Genomic DNA, 16875 nt, shown 5'->3' on the forward strand with positions numbered 1-16875 from the left:
TCCACTGTTGAATGTAATCAATCACCTTCCTTACTCCCTCATTCATCCAACCCTTGCTTCCCTTAAGTTGAACATTTTCCAGTACTCTTACAAGTTTAAACACTGCATTTATTTAAAAAAAGAATTAATTCTTATTGCTTAGACTTTTTATTAGCTAAATGAAGAGGCTCATACAGGTAGGGTACTTGTCGAAGCGGAATACTTTACTTCATCTCGCAGTGCTAATCCCGTGAAGTTGTCCCGTCTAGCTGCATACTCCCCAACATTGGCTAGCCCTGGTACCACGCAGCAGCTCAGAGCACTGCGGTATATGCTCATGTCATGAGCGTCATACCACTCATCGGTCTTTTCATCATAGCACTCAACATTAAAGGTGGTGGTAAAGCCATTGAAGCCACCCACCACAAACAAGAGGTCGTCCACTACCTCGATCCCAAAATTGCTACGAGGGTTAAACATAGTGGGGATCGTGCGCCAAGTATTAGCCACTGGGCTGTAGGCTTCCGCACTCCTCAGTCGATTGGCTCCATCAAAGCCACCTACCTGTGAAGAGCAAAAGAAACAAGGTTGACTGCTATCTACTGCTTCTGTTCACATAGGAAGCCCTTGTGGGGAGGACCATTGACACTATGCCTCTTTTCAAATGCTTGCCAGTGGTAGGCTATTATTAGAAGAATCTAAGGGTGCCACTTTATCATTGTACAATAAAAACTCACTGCGTATACATGTTCCCCGTAAGCAATTACACCTATTCCACTCCTCCTGCTCCTCATGGGTGCAATGACTGTCCATTGATTGCTCTCGGTGTTGTAGACTTCTGCTGTAAACAGGCATTCGTTTCCATTAAACCCACCACATATGTAGACCTGTGTGGAGAGAATTCAGGATTGCTAAATTATACTGGGGAGTTGACAGAAGACAGGTACATGTCAGCTTTTTTTTTTGGGGGGGGGAGTTGGTTTTCTTGAGACAGGGTTTCTCTGTATAGCCCTGGCTGTCCTGGAACTCACTCTGTAGACCAGGCTGGCCTCAAACTCAGAAATCCACCTGCCTCTGCCTCCCAGAGTGCTGGGATTACAGGCATGCGCCACCACCGCCCAGCTTCTTTTTTAGCTTTTTAACTTGGAGAGCTATCTTCTTAGGACATGGATAGGACATAGTAGCTGCCCCAGCCCAGACTTTAGCCTATTGCAGGCTCCAAGTTGCAGGCTAGCTGGTAAACATGATCAGGGACAGCTTGCATATTATTTTATGTATCTATTATTTATAGGTGTTTTGCCTACAGTTATATCTATGAACCACATATTTGCAGTGTCAGTGAAGGCCAGAAGAGAGTGTGAGATCTGCCAGGCAGTGGTGGAGCACGCCTTTAATCCCAGCACTTGGGAGACAGAGGCAGGTGGATCTCTGAGTTCAAGGCCAGTCTGGTCTACAGAGTGTGAGATCCCTGGGATTAGAGTTACAGATGGTTGTGAGCTGCCATGTGGGTGGTTGTAATTGAACCCAGGTCTTCTGGAAGAACAGCCTTAACCATTGAGCCATGATCTCTCCAGCCTATTCCTGTGCTTTTCAGCATGTAGACCAGACTGACCTACCTCCCTCAGTCTCCTGAATTATACCACAGGGGCTGGAGAGATGGCTCAGCGGTTAAGAGCACTGGCTGTTCTTCCAGAGGTCCTGAGTTCAATTCCCAGCAACCACATGGTGGCTCACAACCATCTGTAATGGTGGTATCCAATGCCCTCTTCTTGTATGTCTGAAGACAGCTACAGGTGTACTCACATATATAAAATGAATAAACCTTTTTTTTAAAAAAAGCGTATACCACCACACCTGACTTTCTGAGTTTTGTTTTTTTTCCTCTCAATTACATTTATTTGGATGCATGCATGTACCTTTGCCAGGACATGCATGTGGAGGTAAAGGACAACTTGCAAGAGGTGAGTTCTCTCTTATCACTCCTAGATACTAAGGATAGAAGTCAGGTTATCAGATTTGAGACATCCAGAGGATCACTTTTTTTTTTTAAAGATTTATTTATTTATTATATGTAAGGACACTGTAACTGTCTTCAGACACACCAGAAGAGGGTGTCAGATCTCATTACGCATGGTTGTGAGCCATCATGTGGTTGCTGGGATTTGAACTCAGGACCTTCGGAAGAGCAGTCAGTGCTCTTAACCACTGAGCCATCTCTCCAGCCCCCCAGAGGATCACTTTTTAAGACATTTTGTTGATGTGTATGGATGTTTTGTCAGTATGCCTATCTATACAATCATGCATGTCATGTCCTCAGAGGCCAGAAGGTGTTAGATTCCCTTGTGTCTTAGGGTTTTACTGCAGTAAACAGACACCATGATCAAGACAATTCTTATAAAGGACAACATATAATTGGGGCTGGCTTACAGGTTGAGAGGTTCAATCCATTATCAAGGCAGGAAACAGCAGCTTCCAGGCAGGCATGGTGCTGGAGGAACTGAGAGTTCATCTTGTTCCAAAAGCAGCTGGGAGAAGACTGACTCCCATGGAGTTAGGAGGAGGATCTCCTTGCCCTCTCCCACAGTGACACACTTCTCCAACAAGGCCACACTTCCTAATAGTGCCATTCCCTGGGCCAAGCATATTCAAACCACCACATTCCACTCCCTGGCCCTCATAGGCTTGTTCAAACAAAAGTCTATGGGGGTCATACCTAAATATAGCTTAAAGCAAAATACATTTAGTCCGACTTCCAAAGTCCCCATAGTCTATAGCAGTCTCAATGTTAAAAGTTCAAAGTCTCTTCTGAGATTCAGCCAATCACTTAACTGTAATTCCCAAAGCAAGTTAGGAAACAGTCTGGGCCAACTCCATACTCTGCATCTCCATATCTGATGTCAGAGTTGTCTTCAGATCTCCAACTCCTTTTTCATCTTTGTTTACTATAGCAAACTTCATTCTCCTGGGCTGGTTCCACTCCCTATTAGCAGCTTTCCTCAGCAGATATCCCACAGCTCTGGCATCTTTAACATCTTGGGGTCTCCAGGTCAACTTCACCTTCACAGCTTTTTATTCCAATGTCTGGGATCCAGACATGATTTTCTAAGCTCCTCTAGCATTCTGTTGGTGTTCTTGGTGATCATCCCAAGGAACTGGCATCTCAAATACATTAGGGTCTTCCACTGCAACTAGGCTTCACCAATAGCCTCTCATAGGCTCTCTTCGTGGTGCTACACCTCAGCTTGACCCCTTCAGTCCTAGGCCGTCAACTGCAACTGAGGCTGCATCTCCACCAATGGTTTTCCCGGGCCTCTCTCAGTGCTGAGCCTCATCTGCTCTCTATCCCTTCATGCATTCAAATCCTGCACCACCTGGGTGACTCTTACACATTACCAAGTTCAGCTGCAGCATGAGGTAGGTACAACCTGGGCTATCTCTGAAACACGGCTTCTTTGTGATCTCAGACAACATTTCCCAGATTTCACCTCAGTGATGCTAGTCTCTTGTTAATTACTGCTAATTTCTTAGCTCCAGCTAACCAGCATCAATAGTCCCAGTAGTCCCTTCTGTTTTTGACTCTAAAGCCAGAGCCACCTGGCCTAAGCTACCGAGTTCTGCTTGCTGAGACTGGAACACGGCCCCTCTAATTCTATTACCAGCTTTCCGTTTTCCAACTCCCTCACTGCCAAAGCTTGGCAGTCCTGGAACTTGCTCAGTAGATTGATCTTAAACTCAGAGGTCTGCATGGATCTGTCTCCTGAATGTTAAGATTAAAGGTGTGTACCACCATGCCTGCATTTAAGTTTTTCTTCACCTAGAACTTCCTCTGTCTCGGGCTAGCCTTGAACTCAGAGATCTGCTTGGCTTTGTCTCCTGGGATTAAAGGTGTGTACTACCATGCCTGGGCTTAAGCTTTTCATAACCACAGTTCCTAGAGATCCAGATCAGAAGCATGTGTCCTCTATTTCTGGATTGTAGTACATTTCAGATTAAATCTCAAGCGAAAACAATAACGAAGTAATAATAATAATACCAAGATATGACCATCCCTTATTCAACTGCAAAAGCATAAAGAGTAAGCTTAGCTAGGTGGGATCTTGCTCTAAGATCACCACTCCCCCCCTCATCTGTGAAATCTCATCAAGGCTTATCTCCTTGAACACAGGATTCAGCGTCATTTCACTTTCTGGTGTCCCTTTATTACTTGAATTTTTTTTTTTTTTGGTTTTAGTTTTTTCGAGACAGGGTTTCTCTGTGTAGCCCTGGCTGTCCTGGAACTCACTCTGTAGACCAGGCTGGCCTCAAACTCAGAAATCTGCCTGCCTCTGCCTCCCAGAGTGCTGGGATTACAGGCGTGCGCCACCACCGCCCGGCTGAAATTTTTAATTTCAAATTTTATATTTATCCTTTCTCAGCTTGCTTCTTTTCATTAAAATGTTCTTCATATTAGCAAACTTTAGTAACTGTACAACAGAATTTATACCAGGCTGTTTTGAGACTTACTTTGTCAAATTAATCTAAATCTCTTCACCTTAGCCTCAGGCAGACTCTTCAGACAATGGCAAAAAAACCACCCATATTTTTCACTAAAATATCACAAAAACGGTCTCTAGGCCACAGACTAACATTCTTCTCCATTGAAACCTCTTGGGCTAGCAGGCCTACAGAGTTCAAATGACCCTCAGCACCACTGTCTTCCATGTTCCTACTAGTATGACCCATTAAGCCTCACTTAAAGCATTCCATGGTTTTCCAAATCCAAAGTCTCCAAATCTACATTTTTCCAAAGAAAAACATGGTCAGGCCTATCATAGCAATACCACAGTCCTTACTACCAACTTCTGTCTTAGGGTTTTACTGCTGTGAAGAGACCCCATGACCAAGGCAACTCTTACAAAAGACATTTAATTAGGGCTGGCTTATAGGTTGAGAGGTTCAATCTGTTATCATAAAGGCAGGAACTACAGCAGCTTCCAGACAGGCATGGCACTGGAGGAGTTCAGAGTTCTACAGCTTGTTCCAAGGGTAAACAGAAGACTGACTCCCACTGCGGTTAGGAGGAGGGACTCCTTGCCCTCCCACACAGTGATACAGTTCCTTCAAGATCACACCTACTCCAACAAGGCCTACTCAAACCACCGTATCTTGGAACTGGAGTTGCAGACTGTTAGCTGTCATGTGGGTGCTGGAACCTAACTGGTCTTCTGGAAGTGCAGCCATTACTCTTAACCACAGAGCCATCACTCCAGACCCCCCAGGGGGCATTTTTAATGCCAATCTATATGATATAAATTTATTCTCTATATGTGCATGGATTATGTGTGCATATGAATGAGTGTGTGGGTGCCAGTATGTATGTATGTATGTATGTATGTATGTATGTATGTATGTGTGTATGCATGCGGAGGCCAGAAAATAACATTGGATCCTCAGGAATCATCCACTTTTTAAAACATGTATATTGCATGTATGTGTATAAGCACACATGTGCATGTGCACATGCATATACAAGTGTCTCTGTACATTTGCCATTATGCACATTTGGAAGTAAAAACTCTTAGAATTGGTTTCTCCTCATGTGGCAAGCTCTTTTTCACGCTGAGCCACCTGGGTGGTGCCATCTATCTTTTTATTTTTGACTTATTTATTTCTGATTATGTGTGTGTGTGTACTATTATGTGTATGTGTGTGCACTGAGATTACAAGCTTGCTCATCTATTTGTGTACCACGTATACACAGGTCAGTATAGGGCATCAATTTCCCCTGGAACTGGAGCTACAGATGGTTGCGAGCTGCCTCGTGGGTGCTGATACCGAAACCCAGATCCTCTTCGAGACCGGCAAGCGCTCTTAACCACTGAGCCATCTTTTCAGCTTCCCCTCTTCTTTGGTGGGTTGTGTGTTTTGAGAAAGGGTTTCTCGCTGTCTTGGAACTTGCCAATTAGGTTAGGTTAGTTGGTCATTGGAGAATAGCGACCTGCTTGTCTCTGTCTCCCCAGCACTGAGATTACAACGAAATGCCACCATACCCAGCTATTTCTGCATGGACATGCGTGCTGAGGATCTAATTTGGCAAGGCAAACACTACCAGCTAAGCCATCTCCCCACATTTTGAGACAGGGTCTTGTTTTCCCCAGGTTAGCCTTAAGCTCACCAGGTAGCCAAAGACAATGATCTTAAATTTCTGGTTCTCCTGCACTCCCCTCCCCAGGATGACAGCCGTGTGCCCCCACACCTAGTCTTACTTGGTGCTGAAAACTGAACCCATGGCTTCTGTTTGCTGGGCAACTGATCTCTGCCAACTGAGTTATATTCCTTCCCAGTTGCATGGGTTGCTCTTTTTCTATTGCTTTATTTTGAGACGGGCTTGCCTTACTCTGTAGCCCTGGCTGTCCTGGAACTCACTATAGAAACCAGGCTGGCCTCGAACTCACAGAGATTTGCCTGCCTCAGCTTCTCGAGTACTGGGATTAAGGTGTGCACTACCACACCCAGCCATGTATTTTGTTTTGTTGTTTTGGGTTTGGTTTTATTTGAAGAAGAGTCTTACTTTTTGGTCTATCCTATAGGTCCTAGAGTTATGTAGACCAGGTTTTTGCCTCAAGTTCTGCAGAAATCCACCTGCCTCTACCTCTGCAGTGCTGGGATTATAGCGTGTGCCACCATGCCTGGCACATTTTTTTTTTTAATAAGCAAAAGAGCACAGTCAGCCTTGTGTGCCTCAGGTTCCACACATCCATGTATTAGAACTGGGATAGCAGATACTGGGGGTAGGGCTAAGTGAGATGGCTCAGTGGGCAACAGCTCTTGTCACTGAGCTGACATGGTGCAAAGGAAAGTTGCCCTCTGACCTCTACACCTGTACTGTATCACATATATTACCCCACACACAAATAATTAAAGAGGTAAAGAAAAAAATTATTGAGGAGGGCTGGGAAGCTCAGTGGGTAAAGGAGCTTGCCCTACACAGAGGGAGGAAGAAAACCGCCTCCTGCATGTTGCCCTCTGACCACGCCACATGTACACCCCAGAATGCTTTTACACACACGCTAAATAAAAGTGTGGTTGAAAAAGGAAAAGGAGGCTAGGCAGTAGTGGCACACACACCTTTAATCCCAGCATTTGGGAGGCAGAGGCTGGTAGATCAGAGTCCGAGGCCAGCCTGGGTCTACAGAGTGAGTTCCGGGACAGCCAGGACTATACACTAAAACCCTGTTAGAGAGAGGAAGAGAGAGAGAGAGAAAGAGAGAGAGAGAGAGAGAGAGAGAGAGAGAGAGAGAGAGAGAGAGAGAGAGAGAACATGAAACTAGAGAGTTGGCCCAGTGGTTAAGAGGACATATTGTTCTTGAACAAGACCTAAGTTTGGTCTCCAGAACCCACAACTAACAGTCCACAACCATTTGTGACTGCACTCTGGGTATCTGGCCTCTGGACCCTGCATTCTTCTCACACTCTTTCACATGAACATTCATATATAGTTTTATTTATTTATTTATTTATTGTTTTATTTATTTATTTATTGGTGTTTTTTTTGAGACAGGGTTTCTCTGTGTAGTTCTGGCTGTCCTGGAACTCACTCTGTAGACTAGGCTGGCCTCGAACTCAGAAATCCATCTGCCTCTGCCTCCCAAGTGCTGGGATCAAAGGCGTGCGCCACCACCGCCTCCCGGCCATACATAGTTTTTAAAACATTCAAAAAAGACTTTTAAATTTATTTTTATTTTTTGTTCATTAGCGTTTTGCCTGCATATATGATTATGCAAGGGTGTCAAATCCCCTGAAACTGGAGTTATAGACAGGTATGAGTTGCCATATGGGTGCTGGGAATTGAACCTGGGTCCATCTGGAAGAGCAACCAGTGCTCTTAACCACTGAGTCATCTCCTAAGCCCCTTTAAAACTTAAACAAAAGTATTGGTGTGGGGGAGGGGAGAGAGAGAGAGGAGGAGGAGAGGAGAAGGAGGAAGGTGAGGAGGAGGAGAAGGAGGAAGAGAAGGAAGATGAGGAGGAGGAGGAAGATGAGGAGGAGAAGAAGGAGGAAGAGAAGGAAGATGAGGAGGAGGAAGATGAGGAGGAGGAGGAGGAAGATGAGGAGGAGGAGGAAGATGAGGAAGATAAGGAGGAGGAAGATGAGGAGGAGGAGTAAGATGAGGAGGAGGAGAGGAGGAGGAGGAAGATGAGGAAGATGAGAAGGAGGAAGAGGAGGAAGATGAGGAGGAGGAGAGGAGGAGGAGGAAGATGAGGAAGATGAGAAGGAGGAAGAGGAGGAAGATGAGGAGGAGGAGAGGAGGAGGAGGAAGATGAGGAGGAGGAAGATGAGGAAGATGAGGAGGAGGAGGAAGATGAGGAGAAGGAGGAAGAGGAGGAGGAGGAAGAGGAGGAAGATGAGGAGGAGGAGAGGAGGAGGAGGAAGATGAGGAGGAGGAGAAGGAGGAGGAGGAGAAGGAGGAAGAGGAGGAAGATGATGAGGAGGAGGAAGATGAGGAGGAGGAGGAGAGAGCCCTCAGAAGCCAGAGGGAGATGTTGGATGTTGGATTCCCTGGAACTGGATTTAAAATAAGTTGTGAGCTGCCCTCTTCATGTGGGTGCCGGGAATTGAACTTGGGTCCTCTACAAGAGCAATAAGTGCCCTTAACAACTGGGCCATCTTTTTAGCACCCTATCCCTGCCCCTCAACAGGAAAACAACAACAACAACAACAACAACAAAAACCAATCTTAGAAACTCTTGGGGATCCTAGCACTCTGGGAGGCAGAGGCAGGCGGATTTCTAAGTTCGAGACCAGCCTGGTCTACAGAGTGAGTTCCAGGACAGCCAGGGCTATACAGAGAAACCCAGTCTCGAAACCCTCCCCCCCCCAAGAAAGAAAGAAAGAGAGAGAGAGAGAGAGAGAGAGAGAGAGAGAGAAAGAGAGAGAGAGAGAGAGAGAGAGAGAGAGAGAGAGAGAAGAGAAGAAAGAAAGAAAGAAAGAAAGAAAGAAAGAAAGAAAGAAAGAAAGAAAGAAAGAAAGAAAGAAAGAAAGAAACTCTTGGGGAGAGGGCTGTGTCCGGGCTGGGCATAATGGCTCGCACCAGTGATTACGAAAATCAAGAGGCTCTGGCAGGGGCTTCTTCAAGGACTGGACTGAAGCTTTGAGGCTAGCTTTGGCTATTCCGTGAGACCCTCTCTCAAACAACACAAAAGTCAAAGCCGCACATGCCTTTAATCCCAGCACTCTGGAGACAGAGGCAAGAGGAACTTTAGGAATCCCAGCCAATCAGGCATACATAGAACAACTGTCTCAGATAAGTTAGTGGGGGCTGGAGAGATGGCTCGGTAGTTTACAGCACTTGTTAATTTTCTGGTTCTGTGTTTGTTTGTTTGTTGTTTGTTTTGTTTTTTTGTTTTGTTTTGTTTTGTTTTTGTTTTTGAGACAGGGTGACAATATGTAGCCCTGGCTGTCCTGGAACTCACTATGGCAATGAGGCTGGCCTTGAACTCACAGAGACCTGCCTCTGCCTCTGCCTCCCTGGTGCTGGGGATTTAAAGCACTTGTTACTATGACCAGGCTACACTTGTTACTCTTGCAGAGGACCCAGAATTGGCCTTCCAGCACCCACACGCTGGCTCACAATTGCCTGTAACTCTAATTCCAGGGGATCTGATGCCCTTTTCTGACCTGCCCGAACACTAGCCATCAATATGGCACACACACACACACATATATATATATATATATATATATATATATATATATATATATATATATATATATATATATATATATACAGGAGAAACATTCAAGCACATAATACATTTTTTTAAAAAAATTCTAATAAAAATAAAAACTTTGCTAGTGAGCTGGTTCAGTAAGTAATGACACTTGCCACAAAACCTGAAGATCTGAGTTTGTCCCTGGACCCCACCTAGTAGGGGAGAGAATCTACTACTACAAGTTGTCCTCTGACCCCCACATGTACACAGCATGCCTTCCATCTAAAAAATTTAAATGTACATATGGAAAATGTATAGATATTTCTCATAGTTATCAAAAATACAGTATGGCAATGAACAGTGTTTACATAATGTCAGGTATTATAAGCAATCTTAAGATGACCGAAGTATATGAGAGCATAGCATACAACAGTTTTCTTTCAGATAGAGTCTTCCTGCGTAGCCCAAGCTGCCCTTAAACTACAGCAATCTTCCTGTCTTAGCCTCCCAAGTGCTAGGTTTATGGGTGTGTGCCCCCACACCCAACTGCACATAGGCTATACACAAGCACCATACCATGTTCTATGAGACTCGAGCATCTGGATGCGGCTGTGTACAGGGGACCGTCATCCAATCTTCAGTGGATACTGAAAGACAACTGTGAGTGTTGCCATTTTGTCTTCCAGCCTCATCCCCAGAGGATGAGCAGTATCCGTCTTCCCCTTCCACCCTGGTTCTTTACCTTCCCGTAGAGTGTTGTGGCGCTTGCATCGCTCCGCTGCTCGTGCATGGGGGCAATGAGTGTCCATTGGTTGGTCTCCGGTTCATACCGTTCAGCAGTGTTGAGACGCACATAGCCATCAAACCCTCCCATGGCATAGATGAAATTGCTGAGGACTGTCACGCTGACATAGCAACGTCTAGAGTGCATAGGGGCCACTTGGTGCCAGGTTTTCTTCACAGGGTCAAAACGCTTAACACTATTGAAGTAGTCTACGCTATCAAACCCCCCGATGATATAAACATAGCCTTTCAAGTAGGCTGCCCCGTGGTAGGCTCGAGGACTTTCTTCCTCACACGTGACATTCACCCATCTGTCTGCTCGAGCATCATATGCCTCAATGGCATTGGTGGGGCTCCCGCCACTCCAGCCACCAATAGCAAATAGGATGGCGTAGGGCAGGCGGGGCCTGGTAAGTGGGTTGGTGAAGTCAGAATTGGAGGGTCCGTTCATGTTCAGGTCATACATAGCCTTTAGGGCGTTAATGATGACTGGCTTACATTCCTCACTGTCTTTGACATAGTCATTCATCTTAACATTATTCATGAAGTACTCAGCATGCATTAGGGCCAGGCGAACCTAAGAAGAAAATACAGAAATTTATTCAGGTGAGGCAAGGATATCGGGCAAGTCCCATCTCTTTAAGCCCTGCTGTACCATCTGCCTTTGGGTTTCTGGGACTATTCTGGTTTGTGCTTTTAAAGTGTGTGTGTGTGTGTGTGTGTGTGTGAACTGGCTGAGACCAGGGGACGGCATTGGATCCCCTAGAGCTAGAGTTGTAAATAGTGGAGGGTCTGAGTGCTATGAACTGAAGTCACATGAATTGAAGGAGCTGAACATGCTCTTAACCTCTGAGCCATCTTTCCAGCCCCTTAGTTTGCATTTTAAAAATGGAGCGGAGGCTATCCCAAGCACTGTTATCCATACCTGTATGTGTGGGATATGTCAGAGGGAGAGGAAATGCCTAGCCTTGAAGACTCATAAGTGCCAGGGTGGGGGAATACCCAGGGAAGCCCCCACCCACTCAGAGGAAAAGTGGATCGAGGAGAGGAGGATTGTGGGAGAGAGTGTGTATTCAACTCACAGATGGTTTTGTTTTGTGGAGGTGGTATACATATAAAGGAACGAGCTAGACGGGAGACATTGAGGATGGCATTCCTTGGCCACTGGGTAGGGCTTTTAGACCAAAAGGAGCCATGTGATTGTCCAGAAGTTAAATATAGCTCCATATGTAACATAACCGTAATTAGCACCAAGTAACTACACTTGTGTGCTACCCTCGGGGACTTAGTTCCTGCGATAGCTTCTTCCTTGGAGTGGGGAGCTGATCAAATGGCAATGGGGTGAAAGACTCTTTGAAATTCTGTGGGATCGCCTGCTGCTCTCCCCACACCGAGAAGGCAATTTTGGCTTTAAAAAAACTAAAAGAACTAGCAACATGAAGGGAAGAGAAAATTGCCAACTCAGGGGAGGAGCAGGGGGCGCCCCTCACTGAGCGTCGTCAACACGGCCTCGGGATCTGGCATAAGCCTGGCACTTGTCACTTGTTTGTGTTTCCTGACCACAGACTCATACCCGCGCACCTACTTGGAGTTGGCTTTCATATGAAGGGCTAGCAGGGCCAGGGACTAAGGCATGTCTGCCCCCAAGGAGTTCACAGTCATCAGAAAATGGGGACACGTATTTCAGACAAAGAGAACAATGAGATAGATCTATTCTGTGGCTCTTAGGGACGCTCCCTCCGGGTAGAGGAATCACATGCGAGCAATTAACGATTTGCAAAGAGTAACTAAACTTGACCTTAGGAAGTAAAACTGAAATATGTTGCTTCCTATTTTGGGGGTCGTGAGAAATCCACTTTAAAATGGCCTCAAATACTGCGTCCTCCTGCTTCACGTTGAGTTCATCTTTCTCAATGATATCCTTAAGCTCGGTGACCGAGAGCTCCAGAAACTCTGCCGAGACCTTCACCATCTCCTCGAAGTTGTGCAGGATGAACATGTAGGCCTTCTGCCTCAGCTCGGGGCAGTAGTAGTAGTCTGTGAACTTGCAGATGCCGATACAGTTATCCAGACACAGCTCCGACTTGAGGAACTCGCAGCAACCCCTAACAATCCCCATGATGTTGAACTGGTCAGCGGCGGCCAGCAGCTTCTCCACGTTGTCAGGGGTGATAGGCACGGTCCGAGTGTATGCATACTCAATAATTAGCTTCATCATGTCGGGGGAAATGCCAGGAATGTTGTAAACCTTCTTCTCAGTGTTGTTCCAGCCACTTGTAAACAAAGCTCTAGGGAAGGAGGGGAAAGAGGAGAGAAATTAGCACAGAAACATTCTCCTTGAGACCATTCAATGTCCTTGGTCCTTTGCTTTCTGAGGACGGCTTGGACATACTCCAAGTAGTGCCCGGTGATGGATATGTAGTCACCATGTCTTTGCGGGTTTTTTTTTCAAGATGTGTGAGGATGTGTGTGTGTGTGTGTGTGTGTGTGTGTGTGTGTGTACACATGCACAGGCACAAGCACAGGTATGGTCTCCTGTCATGTGCCTATGTAAGCCATAGGTCAATTAGGTCAATGTTAACTGTATGTGTTGTGTATTTATGGTTTTTTTTGTTGTTGTTTTTTCTTTTTCTTGTTTTTTGTTTTTGTTTTTTTGAGAGACTGGGTCTCTCACCTTCTGTGGAGCTCCCTGTTCTGACTAGACCGGCTAGGCAGCCAAGCCCCTAGGATCAACCTGTCTTTTCCTTCCTGCACCGGAATTACAATATGCCACCACGTTTGGCTTTTGTGTGGGATCTGGACTCAAGTCTCTAGAACGAAAATAAGGTCAAGGCCTAGTCTTGGTCTGGAGAGCTGCGTCGGCAGTTAAGAGCACTTGTTGCTCTAGACCCAAGTTCAAGTCCCAACACCCACATGGCAGCTCACAGTTCCATGGATTCCAAATGCCTTCTTGTGACTTCTGCAAGCACCGGGCATGTGCATGGTGCCATCCATATACACAGACAAGACACTCATATGCTTAAAATAAAATATTAAGTGCTAGAGCCATGGCTCAGCAGGTAAGGACACTGCCTACAGATCCTAAGAACCCTAGTTCAAATCCCAGGCTCTGCTTGATGGCTCACAGCCATCTGCACTGTAACATTGTATTTGCTGGACAGTGGTGGCGCACGCCTTTGATCCCAGCACTTGGGAGGCAGAGGCAGGCAGATTTCTGAGTTCGAGGTCAGCCTGGTCTACAGAGAGAGTTCCAGGACAGCTACACAGAGAAACCGTGTCTCAAAAAAACCAATAAATAAATAAATAAATAAATTCCAACTATCTGGGCCTCGGAGGATAGAGAGATCATGACCCAGCAATGAGTACTTGTTGCTCTTGCAGAGGACCTGGGTTTGATTCCCAGCAGGAACCCATAGTCATCTTCCGGCTTCCATAAGCAGTAGGCACAAAAGTACGCATAGGTATACACGCAGACAAAACATTCATGCACACAAAATTAAACCTAAATCTGCCTTCTCCTGTTGCCCACCAAATCTCCCATGGGTGCAGACAATCCGGCAACAGAGTGGCCTTTAGAAAGAGTTCATATCCCCCTTGCATTCAAAACCTTCCCTTGGCTTTGTTGGTAAGAGGGAAATACCATTAAACAAATGGAAAAGGCTGGGCATGGTGACACAAGCCCTTAATCCCAGCGCGCTCACACACACACACACACACACACACACACACACACACACACAAGCATATATGAGTGAGTGCTCCTGTGCAGGGTGTTCATGGGGAGGTCAGAGGACAACTTGTGGGAGTTGGTTCTCTCCAGTCAGTTCCCAGGGGCTGGCTCAGACCATCATGCTTAGTAGCAAGTACTTTTACTACTGAGCCACCGTTCCATATTTAATTTTTTTAAAAAATTTATGTATATCCCAGCATGGTGGCATACACCTTTAGTCCAGGTCCTCAGGAGGGAGAAGCCGTTGGATCTCTGTTCCAGGCCACCCTGGTCTACATAGCAAGTTCTAGGACAGCTAAGGCTACACAGAGAAACCCTGTCTCAAGAAACAAAACAAAATAAACAAACAAAAACATAAAACAAATGGAAAAAATAATAAGCTTGACGGGAACAGGAATGTTCACCTCTGTCTTTTCCTTCCAATACCCAGCATACCCCCAGCAAGAAAATAAGCAACAAATGACCACAGCTATGTGTTAGGCGTGCCCCTGTAAATAGGTACATTTCTAGGTATTGAATAAAACAGAGTATTTTGTTTTTTCTAAGAGGCTTAAGGACCAGTGAGACTTAGGCATCAAAACGTTCTTTTAACACTGTGATCCCTCCATAATTCTGAAATGTAAAGAAAAACCTTGTTCCCTGGGAGCAGTACAAAGCAAAGGGTGGACGGCTTTGGGCTGCATTTGGCAGAGGCAGCAGGTTGGCAAGCATGGGTCCTAAAGAAGAATTTGACTCTGGGAGAAGTAGGTGGTCAGGCCAACCTATGTTGTTCTTCCAACGAGGTTGCAATCCCCGTCTGCTGCTCCCGTCCTTCCACCAGTTCCCGGATTGGGGTTTTCTCAATCGGGTAACTGAGACAGTCTTGTATGCAGCTCAGGTTGTGTCTTCATGGTCCTTTGGAGACAGAGTCTCATTTGTTTACCCTAGGCAGGCTCTGAACTGCTTGTGGTTATTGGGGAGGATGGTCTGTCTGAGTCCTGGGGCTTGAACCCAAGCCTTCTACTATTGAACTATATCCCCAGTCCCACAAAGCCTCAGCTTCTGAGTGAATGGGATTGCAAACCACCAAGCTGGGCTCAAATAAGAGCTTTTAGCAAAAGGTGAACATATTCCTCATATTTCCCCGGGCCCCAAGTAAGTCTTGTCTTATAGACAAGAGAACCCGTGCACTCCCTGAGTTAGAGGCATTTCAACCCAAACTCCTTTTTTGTTTGTTTGTTTGTTTGTTTGTTTGTTTGTTTGCATTTGGTTTTTTCGAGACAGGGTTTCTCTGTATAGCCCTGGCTGTCCTGGAGCTCACTCTGTAGACCAGGCTGGCCTCGAACTCAGAAATCCTCCTGCCTCTGCCTCCCAGAGTGCTGGGATTACAGGTGTGCACCACCACCGCCCGGCTTCAAACTCCTTTTCTTTTGAAAATATTTCCTGGGTTCTCTCCCCTTTGATTCTCATCTCCATCTTCTCTATCCTTATTGATCGCTCTCCCTGCTTTCAGTCTTCTCTACTGGACTGGGTCAGGAGGGGCACCACGAGTTCTGATAGCATCTCAGTTGAAGTCCAACATCCACGGGGGACCAACTAAAAGTTGTTTGGGGTGAGACTTGAGGAGGAGAAAGCACCGCCTTGTCAGATGCTGGCTGAAGACCAGTGTAAAACACAGCAGGACCCAGAGAGAGGCACTCTGGGCCTGGCTGCATTTGAGTAGAAGGCAGCCCACAGCCAGGCTCCAAGGAGGCCAGAGCTTCAATATCCCTACACGTAAGATGGCAAATGGGAAATTGAAAAGCAGATGAAGGGACCCCCCCCCAGGAGCCCTGTTCTCCCCGCTGGGCTTAGCTTGCCCCCCTCCCCCCGCGGTGTACCTAAAGTAGGAGCTGCAGCTACAGAGGATGTTCTTGTGAGCATTGAACTCGAAGCCATTGACTTTGATGACCACGTCGCAGAGTTTGCCCTCAAGTCGGAGCTCGTTGAAGATCTCACAGGTCATTGCGCTCATCTTCCTCTCCATGTGAGGCTGGTGGAACCGGGTGGAGGCCGCCGTGCTCTCCATCTCCATGGTACCTTGGGACCAGGGGAGAGAGGCTGCTCTCCTGGGGTGTTGGGGAGGGTTATGGGGGGCCCCTTTAGCCAGCTGTCGCTCCTTTTCCCTACTACATCTTTCATATAGGGACCATCAGGCAGCCCAAGTTCCAGAATCCTGGGCAGTGAGATCACTCAGGATTGTGCTCTCACGTTCTGGAATCCCTTCCTGTCCCCTTCTTTTCCTTCCCCTCCCCCCCCAGAACATACAGGTAGACCACCCCACACCTCCTTCCTCGTCCTCAGACCTAGGGCAGAACTGTGGCCACCAACACAATTGAGCCTTTACTGAGTCCGCCGCTTGTTGCATCTTCAGGTGGGGTCCCCACATCCCTGCAGCACCCTTCCAAGGCTCCCCATGCGTGCAGAGCCAGAAGCAAAGCTGATTAAATGTCATGCTGGCCAGGGCCTTCTAGCCCTTGAGATCCTTTGCTGGCTTACTTTGCTTGTGGCCTAGTGATGATGAAGGGCCCAGTTAGGGAAGTGTCTCCTGGGTGCATTCCCTATCCAAAATGCACTTGGATACCTGGTGGGTTGTCATTTGCAATGCTTGGGATGAAACCTAGGGTCTCATACCTGCAGGCAAGCACTATCTCACCAAGCAGTGACCCTCAA

At 46.5% G+C, this 16875-nt stretch overlaps 1 protein-coding gene across 1 annotated transcript; it reads right to left on the reverse strand.

Moving 5' to 3' along the window:
* Positions 1-160: 160 nt before the first annotated feature.
* Positions 161-16274, reverse strand: Klhl10 (kelch like family member 10). Its single transcript, XM_052197378.1, has 5 exons — positions 16044-16274; positions 12253-12742; positions 10414-11031; positions 717-866; positions 161-543 (listed from the first exon to the last, which is right to left on the reverse strand). Exons 1-5 carry the CDS (start codon positions 16235-16237, stop codon positions 169-171), a joined length of 1827 nt encoding a protein of 608 aa, XP_052053338.1. The 5' UTR covers positions 16238-16274; the 3' UTR covers positions 161-168.
* Positions 16275-16875: the final 601 nt, after the last annotated feature.

Source organism: Apodemus sylvaticus, chromosome 10 (assembly GCF_947179515.1).
Source record: "Apodemus sylvaticus chromosome 10, mApoSyl1.1, whole genome shotgun sequence".
Lineage (NCBI taxonomy): Eukaryota > Metazoa > Chordata > Mammalia > Rodentia > Muridae > Apodemus > Apodemus sylvaticus.